This window comes from Heterocephalus glaber, unplaced genomic scaffold, assembly GCF_053883595.1.
Source record: "Heterocephalus glaber isolate CG9 unplaced genomic scaffold, H.glaber_assembly_v1.0 deba00001454, whole genome shotgun sequence".
In the NCBI taxonomy this organism is placed as follows: domain Eukaryota; kingdom Metazoa; phylum Chordata; class Mammalia; order Rodentia; family Bathyergidae; genus Heterocephalus; species Heterocephalus glaber.
Window position 1 is genome coordinate 13,170,646 of NW_028258303.1, and position 14,741 is coordinate 13,185,386.

Sequence of the window (14,741 nt, forward strand, 5' to 3'; positions counted from 1 at the left end):
AATAAACAAAATCAGACTATCTACTGCTAGAGCCATATAAAGGGAAAGGTTCACTGAGTCTTTTGTGGACACAGCTGGTAAAGGAGTGTAGTTTGCAACAAATCTAAACTTGATGAATTCTATTCGGTGACATGAATAGAACCGCTAAGTTGCTGCTAACATACAGCATGATTACATTTGAATGAGAATTTTCTCCACTAAACTTTTATATTGCATTTGGGTGGTTGATAATATATCAGCCTGTAATATTTAAAGCAATGTGTAGATATAAATTACAAACTAATCTCAGGCAACAACAGGAACTATTAGGATATAACTCCTTTCAGAAAGGTAGCTTCCATCTGCCAAACTCTGGTACAAATATTTCACTTCCTAGCCAAAAATAAATTATTTGGCTAAAAAGCAACTTTTTTATGGTTTACATTTTTGATATCTTTATAAACTGAGTGAAGTTGAGAAGTACTATATGAAACCTACAGCTAAACATTTCTCTATTTAAAATCAAGGGAGAATATATTGAGAATCTTAATTTTTCAAAATTCTTAATCTAGTAGAGTTGAAAAGAAACAATACTACCTAAATTTTATGATCTAGCCCACAAGTTTAAAAGTTTCTGATACTTTTATCTACTCTTAAAAAAAAAAGCTTGTCACTATAAGATTAGAAATGTCTCAGTTTTATAACTGTCTGGTAACCCTATATACGCCAATGAGAAAAACCTAAAATGGGTACTAATTAGACTAACACCTACCTGTGCTTTCTGGAGCAGTTCAATTGTAAGAGGAAGCCAATCAGGAATGAGTTTCTCCATTTCCAAGCTAACCATGGCCAGAGCAAGCATGGATCCTTTGAATTGCAGAAGTTGGCTGCAGGCCATACAGTGAAGTAGCTGTTTGGTAAGGACTGCCAAATGTTGAGACGGGCTCAATTTGGGCAAATTGAAAAGTAACTGAGGCCTAGTTGACACTGCAATGGAGTGGAACTGGGGGGGGAAAATCATAAGAATATCATTCCCATTTTACTTAAAATGTGTAGGAAATTATATATACAAATTAACATGACCTCTTCAGGTACTGCTTTTTAAGTTTGTCAGTTTCTAAATTATTAATTCAGTGATTTAGACATATATCCCTAATTTTTCAAGTTACTAAAACAGGACTATATATTCAAATAAGAAACAGTTTGGGTATATTTACAATGTGAAGAAAATCCAATGGTGTTGCTGTGTGAAGATCCCAATTCAACTTATCCAAAATAATTCTCTCCATTCTCAAAATTTCAGAAGAGGAACATCCACAGAAACTGTCTCTTGCCAATACCTTCAGTACTGGAATTTTCTATCCAGAGAAAAAGCAAACAGGGATAAGAGGGACATTTAAAATTTCTGTTTTGGCAAACAGATAGCAAGTTAATTTAAAAAATGAAATTTTCAAAAACAACTATTCATGAAAGGATTTATTACCTCATCCTCTTCAACAGTCTTGGCAGCTAGGAAAAAGCAGCTAATTGCAATACAACTCAAGTATTTTGGGTGGGCCTAAAAGTTTGAAAAGGTAAAAAGCAACTTTAGTGATTTTTAAAGAGTTTATTAACTTTTTATAACTTTTTAAAACTATGTGAATGAGACAAGTATGCAGGCAATTCCATAGAATTCAATTTGATTACTTTCTAGATGAAAGCTAACATTTAACATCACAACCCTAGCCATGTGGTATTCTACAGGAATAAAATTATTCCATGCTGGAAGTTCAACCAAAGTCAGTTAGACAACAGGCCGGGGATTTAGCTCAGTGGTTTCGGCACCTGCTGCGCAAGCGCAAAGACCCAAGTTCGATCCCTGGTACCAAAAAAAATAAAATAAAGTCAGTTAGACAAAGCTAAATTTCCATTCAGCAGAGGAAAGCCTAATAGTGAAGGTAAGTCTCTAGTTAATAAATGTTAACAAAATTTAAAAGTATATTTTTATGTGTGCATATATCTATTTTCTTAAAGCTAGTTTTATTCTCTACCTAACAAAATATCAGTAATATACTAGTGTCAAGAAAGTTAAAAAGAAAATATAAAAGAATATTAGTACACTGCAAATGCTTTTTTAAAAAAATCACATAATGCTAGCAGAAAAGAAGAAATTTTCTAATTATTAAGTGTCCACCCCCCCACACACCCCTATATTCAAATGTCATAAGAATGAAATGGTCCTCAATTTAGTGGTTAAAAATTCAAGTTTGACAAACACATGATAAGTTCAATTTGCCCAGTTTCCTATCTATAAGGCAGACCCACTCTCGAGGTATATGCCAATGCAATACCAGAGTGTAAAAAACAATTCAGTCCAATTAAATTCAACACAGATCATTTAGATAACAGATACACAATACAAGAACAGTAAAACCTGTTTCAACATTTACTTTATACTTAAATAAGTAACAAACATGCCAATGACCACTGTCTCAGTATAAGTGGCTTACAGTCCAGGAATCGAAATTTCAATCCTGTGCTCACATGAGAAATAAAAGTTGTTTCAATACTAACAATATTTTTATTATCAATCAAAGCATCAAGTCAAAAAAAATCAATCAAGTTAAAAAAGCACTTTCAAAAATAGTATCATGTCTATTATAACTTCATCCTACAGGTGAGAAAAAAGTCTCAGAGCCCAAGGGAGACAACAGAGCTGATCTATGAAATAAAATCAGGTTCTGCTACTAGGATAATTTTCCAGGATCCTTTATTTCTCCACGTAAAATATAAAATCTCACATCTATGAGGTAATCTAGGTTCATTACAAAGAAAAGAACAGTAAACAACTTTGGCTGGGCAATATAATCTCTAAATCAAGGGTACCAATAAAAAAATTTAGTAATAAGCCACCTGTGGTGGTGCACGCCTGTAATCTCAGCAGTTGGGAGGCTGAGAAAGGAGGATCACCTGGGCTACATAGCTCAAGGTCAGCCTGAACTACATAGTGAAACCCTGTCTCAACCCCCCCCCCCAAAAAAAAAAATCACACAGCAAAAGAATTTAGTAAGAGGCTGGGGATTTAGCTCAGTGGTTCTGGCGCCTGCCTTAAAAGCACAAGGTCCCGAGTTCAATCCCTGGTACCAAAAAAAAAAAAAAAAAAAAAAAAATTTAGTAAGAAAAAGAATCCCAATAGTAAATGTGTAATTTAAAAAGCAAACAGTAGTTCTTGAATCTGGCTGTGTATTAAATTCATCTGTGCCTGGACCAGGGATTTAGCTCAGTGGTTCCACTGCCAGCCTTGCAAGCGCAAGGACCCGAGTTCGATCCCCCGTACCAAAAAAAAAAAAAAAATCATCTGTGCTTGTTTTTTCCTTAAATACAGATAAACAGTATCTCATCTAACAGAGAACTGGATTCATGAGGTCTAGAACAGGGCCCAGGTCTTTTGTTGTTTTGAAAACTAAAGCCAGGGCCTTTGTGCATGCTAAGCAAACACTCTACCACTGAGTCACACCCCTGGGTTCCTTATTTTTACTTTTTGTGGTACCCAGGCCTCATCCATCCTAGGTAAGCACTCTACCATTGAGCTGCCTCCCTAGCTCCTTATTTCTGAAGCACTTCATAGTGACATTTATAGAGGACTGAGGCTCCCAGAGGCTCCATTCACTGTTGCAGCCTTTTTTTTTCTGCCATAAGTGCCTTTATTTAAACTACATTCTAGACTGTTTTAAAATTATTTCCAAAATTTCCCTAAATATTTTTAAAATGTTTAATAAGCACAGGAAGTATTTCTTTTATGATAAGAGATTCATTAGCTTGTTAATAATTTCTGAAAAATGTATAACCCAAGCATGACCACTATCCTTAAACACACCTTTCTATGGAGCTATTTGTGAAAGGGAAGTTAACTGTGGTATCAAGGGAGGTGGGGAAGAAGACAGTGCTACAAGTACAGTTTTCAGATTACCCAGATTTCAAGTAATTAGCATCATTATAATTAAGGGTTCTTTAAGTCTCTTTAAGAGTGGAAATCTAGAGGCCAGGGATTTAGCTCAGTGGTTCTGCCACCTGCCTCGCAAGCGCAAGGATGCGAGTTTGATCCCCAGGACCGAAAAAAAAAGAGTGGAAGTCTAAGCCCGGGGATTTAGCTCAGTGGTTCCGCTGCCTGCCTTGAAAGTGCAAGGACCCAAGTTTGATCCCCGGTACCAAAAATAAAAAAAAAAGTGGAAGTCTGAAACATAAAATGATAACTGAATGGCTATTCAAAAATCTTACACTCCAGGGGCCGGGGATTTTAGCTCAGTGGTTCCGGTGCCTGCCTCACAAGCACAAGGTCTCAAGTTCAATCCCCGGTACCAAAAAAACAAAACCAAAAATCTTACACTCCATACTCTTTGCTGTATTAGTTAGTTTCTTTTGCTGGGACATAATACCTGACACCCACAAGTTATTAAAGGAGGAAAGGCAGCGCAGCATGGCAGGGGAGAAACAGTACACAGTATGCAGGCAGGGGCCGCTAAGCAGCAAGCCTTCCTTTCCTGTTTTATTCCATTCCGGCTACAAGCCTACTGATTGGTACCATCCACACCCAGAATGGGCCTTCTCACTATCCACACTTGGAACTAGGCAAACCCATCAGCGAACTAATCGTTTATCGCACACCCATGATCCAGCCACCTCCCAAAAGCCCAACCCCTATGAGCACATGAGGCTTTGAAGGGACACCTAAACACAAGCTATAACACCCAGTAACACTGCATTTAATTCAGTTTATATAGTCCTAAGCACATAAATGAACTGCTTTTCTACTCTTTCATGCTTTGCTAAATAAATGGCAAGTTTTTGTTTAAATCTGTTGTGAGCCTACTATGACATAATAGAGCCAATGACATACTACAATAGGGACAATGTAAAATCTGATTATATAAAAATATATTTTTATATGCTGCCATTAATAAAAATATACCAAGTTTGTTTGTTTATTTGTTTTGAGACAGGGTCTCACTATGTAGTTCAGGCTGGCCTTGAACGCATGCCAACCCTCCTGCCTCAGCCCCCAAGTGCTGGGATTACAGGTGTGTGCCACCATGCCCAGCTTCAAAATTATTTTATGACATCTCTACATCCCAAAGTATGCCCATGGGAAGTATGTACATATGGTCCAGAAAATCACACTATATACAGTTAATAAGCAACAGAAAAATTTTAAAAAGGCTTTTACTTTTCTGATTGACTGTCTACTTCTATAGTACTCCAAAGTTAGAGATGACTAGATAATCTACCAATGCTACATGGTTTGTAATAAAACAATATATAAACATAAGAGTACTTGATGCAAAAAGAAAATTATAGAATTAGAAACAAAAAAATTACAATGGTAGAAGATACCATGTCTTCATTTGGGTACATATACCATTCTGCAGGAAAGTTTTCTATTTCTTTCTACTTTATAGCACTTTATTAAATGCCTTTTGTTTAACATATAAACCCCCAAATTGAGAGTCATACGTAAGTGTATTTTAAAATATTTACCTTTACAGTAGCTAAAAACCTGTCCAAAAGACTGCTAGCCAGAGCAAATGTTTCTGGGTAAAGGTTGAATTGGTACTTGAGTTTGGCCAGCCACTGAATTACTTCATCTCTCTGGGATGGAGAAACACTCTACAAAGGAATAATTACAAAACAAAGTTATAAGAAAAGACAGCAAAAAGTTTCAGTTATCAAGAGTATATTTAGAATTCACACTCATAAATGTTAGCAAATATTACAGAAAAATGCATTTATGTTAAAAATGTTACAAAGGTTATTCAAAACTATACGAGATAGATGAAGATAAAACTTTATATAAGTTATCATATTTAGTATCAATATCCAATACTTTTACTGTACTAAAATTTTCACTATGTCACCTCACCTAATATTTACAGTTTGAACTGAGATGTTCAGGGAACTTTTTTGGGGGGTGGTGCACTGGCGATCAAATCCAGGGCTTCACTCATGCTAGGTAAATGCTATATACCACTGAGTTACATTCCTAGCCCAGGAATACAACATTTTAAAACTTTAATTATCAACTGATAATTAAGTTTTCCCAACTCTTGATATTAATAAAATATCTAAGGGAGCAAATAGTGACTACCTTGTCGCAGAAAATATAAATGGACCATGTTAACAGAATGACAGCCATTAAAACCAAAAATAATCAGTATTAATAAAGGAAAAATACCAGAAACAAATGAACCACAGTTAACGATGAAGAAAAACTACAGACAAGGATAATGACCTGAGCTAGATTATTACTTGCAAAGACTACCATAAACAGAAACAATTTTGTTTTGCTCTTCCTGCATTTTACTTATTTAAAGGGTACCCAGGCTGACCTCAAACTCCTGGGTTCAAGCAATCCTCCTGCCTCAGCACGAGACTACAAGCATGTGTTGCTGCATCTGGCTCTACTGTTTTTTGTTTGTTCTTTTGTCTTCACACTGGGCTACATCCCAAGCCCTTTTTGTACTAAAAGTGTGCACCACCACAGCCAGCTCTACACACACTTTAAAGCAAAAAATGATTTAGATTCCTTTACTCTGGAGTTTCAGTCACTAACAACTAGAAATCACTAGTGCTAAATAAAAGATCCTTATGAGTACTACTGATGGGTAAATGCACATCGAAGTACAGAAATGACAGTATGTCTGTGATGAGCTGGAAAAGGGTGTTGTTTTTGAGGGAGGGTTCCAGACAAGTGAAGATAATCCAAGCAATGCAGGTCTTTATCCTCTAACTATTTTTGAAACAGTTCTTATCTTCTTCCTTGGAAAGTATAGTAACCATAGCTTAAACCTTTTTCCTGGTAATCAATTTTTCTTTTTGTGGTAGTGCTGGAGATTACATCCAGGACATTTGCACTGAGCTACATTCCCAGCCCTTCTTTGATTTTTTGAGATAGGGTCTTGCTGCTGCATTAAGATATCCAAGCTGGGCTCAAACTTGTGATAATCCTGCCTCACAATGCCTGTGCTGGGATTACAGTCATGTGCAACCATGCCTGGCTCTGAGTGTCAACTTTATAAAATTAATTCTTTAATCATAAAAAGATGCATTAATACCTATTAGAGCATTAAGTTATTTATCTTGACAATATAGCTCCTCAAATTTTAGTTGCAATTTTTTTCATTTTTCTTGGCTTTCTCTAGTATTATGGGGAATACATGACTTGCTGCCCAGATTCTCTCCCACTGCATCTACTAATTGCTCATTTTATTCTCATTTTACTTTTCGGCTTTGGCATGACAAAGTATTCTTCTGTTAGCTAAACCAAGTAGTAATACATAATTTTTACATCTAGCTCTAAACTCAGTTATTAGCTGATCTTTTCAAAGGTTATTTACCATGCATCCACCTTTTTCTGGCCAATTCCCTTTGAAATGATCAACAATAAGGTACAAGAAATACTAGAGAGGGAGGGGACATAAAAAGAATTAAGACATGTTGTGTACATGTACCAACTCCCCATGATAAATATAATCACTATGTACTGCAAACATGTACTAATAAAAATTCTGAAAGAGTGAAGGCTGTGGGTTTCTTCAGTGCCCCCCCAAAAAAGGTATAAGATCCTAAGAGAATATTACTACTGAAAATAAATTTAAACACTTTCTGACACAATTAAAAAAGTCACAGTAATAAAAAAATACACTTTACAATCTCGTGTTAGTATCTGATTACTAAGGTGATAAATGAAAAAAAATATCCCTGCTTATACATCAAAACTTAAACCTTATGGTGAGAGCTCAGTTTTGATTTCTAAGTGAATGAGTCAGGGTGATCAAGGAAGAGTCCTGGTATTTAAGCCTGTGAACTTTACTCTGAAAGACACAAATGATGTCAACCTCAAGGCAGCAAATACAGTTAAGCTCTTCAGATTTGCAAATAAAATCAAAGTGGGTAAAACAGACTGCTGGAAACTTTTAATCTGAGAATCAGTCATATAATTCTATAAATCAAAAAGGGAACAAGAATTTAAGGAAGTTCATGGGCTAAAGCCATGGGTTTGATGGGTTTTCAATTCATAGAACAACAGAATTTATATCCTACAGACAAGACAGACTACTGTCTGGTATGGCTGAAGAAACTAGAGTAAGGTTATTAAGGCTGTGAGTTAGATTATCCCTCTCACAAAAAGAGACTGAAAAAGGCAGTGAAACACCAGTTTGGAGCTATGGCTTCTTTAGGAGGTGAGAGGAAGCAGACACAGCTTTACAGCTAGGATGCAGATCAAGTATTTGTTAGCATGGTCCTTAATTCTAAAATCTCTCACAAGTTCACAGAGCCCAGAGGTACTACTCTAAGATCTAGTTCTGCCTTAAAGGTTCCTGGGAATCAAGGCAGTAATAAACCTTCTAGGAGAGTTTAAGCACTGAAGAGAAGGAAAAGCAATGTTGAGTAAGCCAGCCAAACAAATGATGAAGAAACAAGTTAACAAAAGGGAGGTTGGTAGTGATATAATCTGATGAAACTGGGGAGACTTAGGAAAATGAAAGGAACAATGATCTAAAGTAGAAATGAGAAATAATACTAACTCTAATTTCAGGTCAGAGATACAATAGGGGGGATATGGAAGAAAAACATTCCTGAATAATAATACATTAAATAATCTCATTATTTGGTGTTTAAACAACACAAACAAAATTTTAAGAAGTACCACAAACGACATATAATGAAAAGGTTATCATATCATGGTTATAAGTGATAGAAATTATGTAAAGAAACATACATAATGAAAAAGGCACTAAATATTATTTTCTCCTTTCCTATCACAACTATTTGATTTTCTAATGACCGAAAAAAACTTATAACAAATTATTCATGAATAATTCTTTTAAACATAATTAGTCATGAAAGAGTTCATGAATAGGACCAAGAAAACACCATTACTAGCCAAAATTAGCAGTATGACAACCCCTCCCAACAAAAGATAATAGTTTGACAATATTGACAGCTAAGTTAGGGTGAAATATTATAGGTAGTCAGATACAGACAAGCCACAAGTCAGGACAGAGATAAAAAAAACATTACTGTTGGAGACTAGGCCTTTAGATAAAGACCAAAGGACCAGGCCTGCATACTTCCCCAAAGGATAAGATAAGCAGTAACATCTGGCCCAATGAAGTCTAGATAGACATCAGTCATCCCGGTGGGTAACCAAGGACCCATCATTTCCTAGAAAAAGTCTTTGTTCTTTCCATGCACACTTGTTATGTGACTTGTTTCCCCACTGGATCGCTATTACCTAAGCATCTATACTTATAACCTTGTACCCAGTGGTTTTTGTGCTATAAAACTTCCCTGCAAAGTGGGGTCATTGGCTACCCATCTGAGACCCTTCCTGCCTCTCAGGAGCTATCCTCTCAAAAAATATTCCTTACATTTAGCCTCCATTGTTCCTAGAATTCATTCTTCGATTTTAGAGAACATGTACTTGGCATATCAGACATCTAACAGGTTGGGAATTATAATATTTCCCTTATATCATTTGGAGGTCCTATTTCATCTCCTACATCACCTCTGTATCAGTAAGACTCACCCTTACTGAAATAATACTAATTCAAAGATCATTTTTTCAAATAAATTCAAACATAACTTTACAGAAAGTTCCATGCCTAAAGTAACTCTATTCCCATGTTCCTAGTAATGTTTTCACTTTTTTCTAGATTTCCTTTTTGGTACCTGGGATCAAACTTGGGTCCTTGTGCTTGTGAGGCAGGTGGTGGAACAACTGAGCTAAATCCCTGGCCCCTAGTAATCTTTTTAAAAAGAATGAGAGAGAGAGAAAGAAAGCAAGCTCCAGATAGTATTTTCTGATTTTATCAAAGGAATTGTTTTTACCTATGTGGATTGCTCAATAGGACTGAGGATTCAGTAAACTGGTTAAAGAGCTAATCCGAAAGAGAATTTATAATGTATTCAACTGGCGAAACACATATATATCCACATGCTACTGGTCTCTTTATTAAACACAAATCATCAGATATAAAGTGTTGTGGGGAGCAGATAGAAAGGTAATGATAGGTACAGAATATTCATTCCTGATCATGCTGTCCTGATTTCTGGGACAGGGGGTGTAAATTATAAGAAAATTGTGAGAGAATGGTCTTGAAGGAGACTAGGTGGGAAAAGGGGAGAACAAAAAAGGGAATGAGTAAAGTATAAAATGAGCTTTAAAATATTTTATTTTCCATTTTTTGTCAGCATTTCCAGAAAAAAGTAAATAAAAAAAGTTGAAATAGCTGGGCATTAACGGACAGGCCTATCATCCCAGCGCTTAGAAGGAAGCTGAGGCAGAAGGATCACTGCAAGTTCGAGGCCAGCCTGGGTTACATGGTGAGTTCAAGCCAGCCTGAACTAAGTGTCTCGAAAAAAAACGTTGAAACATGGAAAAGAAAGTAAAAAAGCCAATCTCTGAGAGTGGCAGAAAAAAATAAAACAAAGGAATAGTTATTCTGACAAGCATGTCAAGCCCCCTTAGCTTTTTATGTCTTCTCTACTAACCTCATCAGGCCAAGCTCATTCAAATTTTCCAAGTATTAAGTACAATTTCTACTTGGTATTACTAAAGGCAAATCTTTAAGCAGTGCATCCCTCTCAGAAGTTGTGATACTGTGCTGTCCTAAATCACTTTATAGATACAGGCCAGACTGAGTAGTAATAGAGTAATATACAGCAATCACCTTCAGAGACCACATTTATTACTAAGTTTATTACTGTTGGTTACATGCTAACTCAAGGAGACAACAGAAGGAGAAAAAGGTTCTAAAAGCATCTGTAGAATGTCATAACATAAAGGCCAGAATTTTTTTCCCCCACTGTGGTAGATCCCAAATGTACAGAATAGTGCCTGAAATACAGCAAACAATAAACATTCAAAGAAATCTAAAAACACATATACATGCAAAAATATAAGAATGAAAAAGTAGATCAGGAATAAGGATAGAGATAAAAAAGGTATATGTTCAATTTATGACTATTGTTTATTAGCTGAAGTCTTGAGCCAACTGACACTACAGCCTATTTCAGAGGAGTAAAGAACAACACATATACATGCTTATACCACAGAAAGTACTCATTCAAGTCAACTCATCTGCAATGTGCAAACTTACAATAGGTAAGTGCAGGACATATTTTTTAGCTCATGGGAAAAAACAATAGAAGTAGAGTGGAATTAGAATATACAGATTTCATCAACCTATGAGCAAAGGAAAACCTAAAACAACATAAAAAGAACTTTGACATTTGTCATTCATTCATATTAAAAACTTCTTGACCACTACTCTATATCCCAAGCACCATGTTAAGTTCTAGGGATAGAGATGTGTAACACACTTTACATGTAAACTAAAAATTAGAGTAAACGTCAGTTACCTGAAAAATACATACATTTGCCCGAAAATAAGACCTAACCAGAAAATAAAATCCAACACAATTTTTCAGGATGGTTGTAATTAAAACCCTACCCAAAAATAGGCCCCAGTTAAGATCTTCAGCCAGAAAGACATATTTAATACATCCATTGCAACATATGATGGATGTGTTGATTTATAATATATGGTTAAAAATATGAATAAATATAAATATATAGTTAAATATAAATACTGGCATTAATACATTAATAATACAAATTATAATCAAGTATTTGTAAATACCCAAATCAGGTGTCTTTGGACAGAGGTAAATGCCTATGTAAACAGATGAACTTGAGACTTACTGCCGAATGACGAGAGTTCAGACACACACACAAATAATGTGTGCACTTGACAAAGAACAGACATGGCTATGTCTAATATGAATCTTCGTAATTCAGTATGTCATGTGATGACCTATGTGGACAGAAAGTGCTTGTTTAAGGACTCTATCACTGGACATGAGATATTAGGGCCAATGGTTCTACAGGAAATGGGAGTTGCAAGAAATTCAGGCTGGAATTCAAGGTTTCAAGAGTTACAATGATGTTACAGAAGACGCTGACACAACTATATTTGAATAAATGTAGATTTTTGTACATGAATAAATGTAGATTGTTATACATGAAAAAAATAAAGATACCCTCTGAAAATAAGCCCTACTGTGTCTTTTGGAGTAAAAATTAATACAAGATCAGCTCTTATTTTGGGGGAAATACAGTAATACACCTATATGATAAAAATATAACCATTTCTAGAAGAAAAGAAATACAGGCAAGAATCAGGCACACAGACTGGGAGATGGCCACAACCAAGAATTTAGCTTATTATCTCCCAAGAGTCTTCCCACACTGGCATTACCTTAATAATTCACTGAACTCCTTATAAAAGACTGATTTAAAATGGGTGTGGTGGCACATGCATGTAATCCTAGCACTTGGAAGGCTGAGGCAGGAAGATCAGCCTAGACTACATAGTGACTTCAAGTGTAAGCCTGAATTACACAGTGAGACCCTGTCTCAAAAAACCAAAAAGACCATTTAAAAATAAAAGCATTTTTTTATTCACTAAAGACAATTTATTGCAACAGATTAAAGATGGCAGAGTAAACACCAGCAGCAAAATACAGCCTCTTCAGAGCCTGGAATCCAGATGCCTGAAAAACAATAACTTGGTGAAGAAAAAAGAGGTAGGTCTCCGAGAATGAGGAGGGAACTAACAGGAAAACTAGAACTACAGAAAAGTCAGAGAAACTGAGCACAACGGTGGGAAAAGAATAAGCAGTCTATGCTGGGTGCGATGATGCACACCTGTAATCCCAGCACTGGGAAGGACTGGAGGCTGAGCCAGGAGGATCACCATGAGGTCAAAGCCAGCCTGGGCTACATAGTGAGTTCAAGGCCAGCATGAACTACATAGCAAAACCCTGTCTCAAAAAACAAAAACAGCGACAGGGATTTAGCTCAGTGGCACTGTGCCTGCCTTGCAAGCAACAAGGTCCTGAGTTCAATCCCTGTACCAAAAAAAAAAAAAGTCTGAAATTGTCTCTGAATGAAAACAATTATTTGGGCTGGGGATGTAGCTCAGTGGTGCCATGCCTGCCTGGCAAGCACAAGGTCCTAAATTTGATCCTTGGCTCTGCAAAAAGAAACAAAAAAGCAACAACAGCAGAGCCAGGCATGATGGTGCACACCTGTAATCCCAGCACTTGGAAGGCTGAGGCAGGAGAATTGCCACAAGTTTGAGGCCAGTCTGGGCTAGACAGTGAGTTCAAAGCCAGCCTGAACTGCACAGTGAGAACCTGTCTCAAAACAAAACAAACAACCCAGCAACAACAACAACAACAAAAAAACCATCACAACAGAAGCTGTCTAAAAAGATAAATCCAGCTCCTTGGGGGCAGGGGACAACACACCTGTCTCCACTAGTGCAAGGTGAGCTCAGAGAGGATCAGCAGCTCTGGGGAGAAACAATAGATTGGGCTGGCAGAGACAGCCCCAAGAAAACCCCACGGTTATTGTAAACTGCAAAAACAACGTGGGGCCAGGAATGGTGTCACACACTTGTAATCCCTGAAGCAGACGCTGAAGGATGGTCGCCCAGCCTGGGCAATACTGTGAGTTCAGGCCAGCCTGGACATGGTGGGACTCCATCTCCAAAACGGCAAACAAAAAGAATGTGGGGTTTTACACTGAAAATAACTCCTGCATGGCAAGCTAGAGTTGGAGAAGAAACCCATGGTAGCAGCTGCCATATTTGACAGTATTTAATCAGTGGTCATTCCGGAAAGGGGTTAACTGTTTAAGACTAAGTTACAGAACAACTATACTTGAGGGTTGCTGGGGTCACCCAGACTGAGAGGTGGCCTTAATACACTGTCATGGAGAGGGTGTGGGCCAGACACAGAAACTGAGTTTAAACTCAGGCCTGGAAGGACACAGGACTCCCGCTCTCTGTGGCAAGAAGCCAGGCCAGTCTCTCATAGCTTTTGAAGGGACTGGGTCTGAAAGTGCTGGCATTAAGTACATCAGACTACTTCACTCCCCCTCTCCGATGCCCTGCCTCACTGCTTACATCCAACACAGCTCCGTGGTCTGTTTACTTTCCCCATCTGCCAATATGACTGGGGATGGCTAGATAGTTGCCGTAGCCTACAATGTACGGAGAGAAGGGCCACTGGAGGGAAGACACCTCACAAACCCACAGGCTGTGAAGCTACTAGGTGGCGAAAGCCATGACTTGGGACACAAAGAAGGACACACAAACTGGGAGCAGCTGGAGTTAACACAGCCTCAGGGTGGACACCAATGACCAACCAAGGTGAGTCCAAAAGGTGGGGCAGGATTGAGCGTTCACTAAACCATGTATGATGAAACAAAATAGGTCTTAGTAGTGAATCACTATCCCTCCCCATTTATGTGGTGGACTCCAATATTGCAGATCCTGGCAAGAAATTACTTGTTCAAAAACATGGAGGAATTTTTTGGACTTATTTTTCTTTCTTCATTAGTTTTTTGGATTTTTTTCTTTTGTTCTTTTTTCTCTTTTTCTTGATTGTTCTTTTCTGTCATTTTTATCTAATCCTCTTAATTTCCTTTTAGTCCTTACTAGAATCCTTCATCTCCGACCTTTCTCTCATCTGATTTTTCATATTTTATTTCTTCCATACCTACTCCTTCCACCTTTACTAGTATTGCTATTAAGCTTTATTATTAATCTTTAAATATTTAGTTTACTCTATTATTCAATTCTTTTAATGTCAATGGTGGTATAGTTGGTGCGTTTAGTAGATATTTACTGTGTCTATTTGGTTTGTCTTTGTAT

At 37.1% G+C, this 14,741-nt stretch overlaps 1 protein-coding gene across 6 annotated transcripts in view; it reads right to left on the minus strand.

Moving 5' to 3' along the window:
• Positions 1–14,741, minus strand: part of Ccni (cyclin I) — a 39,376-nt gene that overhangs the window by 6,177 nt on the left and 18,458 nt on the right. For 4 of the 6 annotated variants that reach the window (XM_021261003.2, XM_004848026.4, XM_087215871.1 and 1 more), the window contains exons 3-6: positions 5,494–5,622; positions 1,463–1,537; positions 1,197–1,337; positions 752–982 (exon numbers count right to left, since the gene is read on the minus strand). In XM_021261003.2, coding sequence (XP_021116662.2) covers positions 752–982; positions 1,197–1,337; positions 1,463–1,537; positions 5,494–5,622 — 576 coding nt within the window. The remainder of the gene's footprint in view (positions 1–751; positions 983–1,196; positions 1,338–1,462; positions 1,538–5,493; positions 5,623–14,741) is intronic. The other 2 variants (XM_087215872.1, XM_004848027.4) reach the window with 1 other exon arrangement.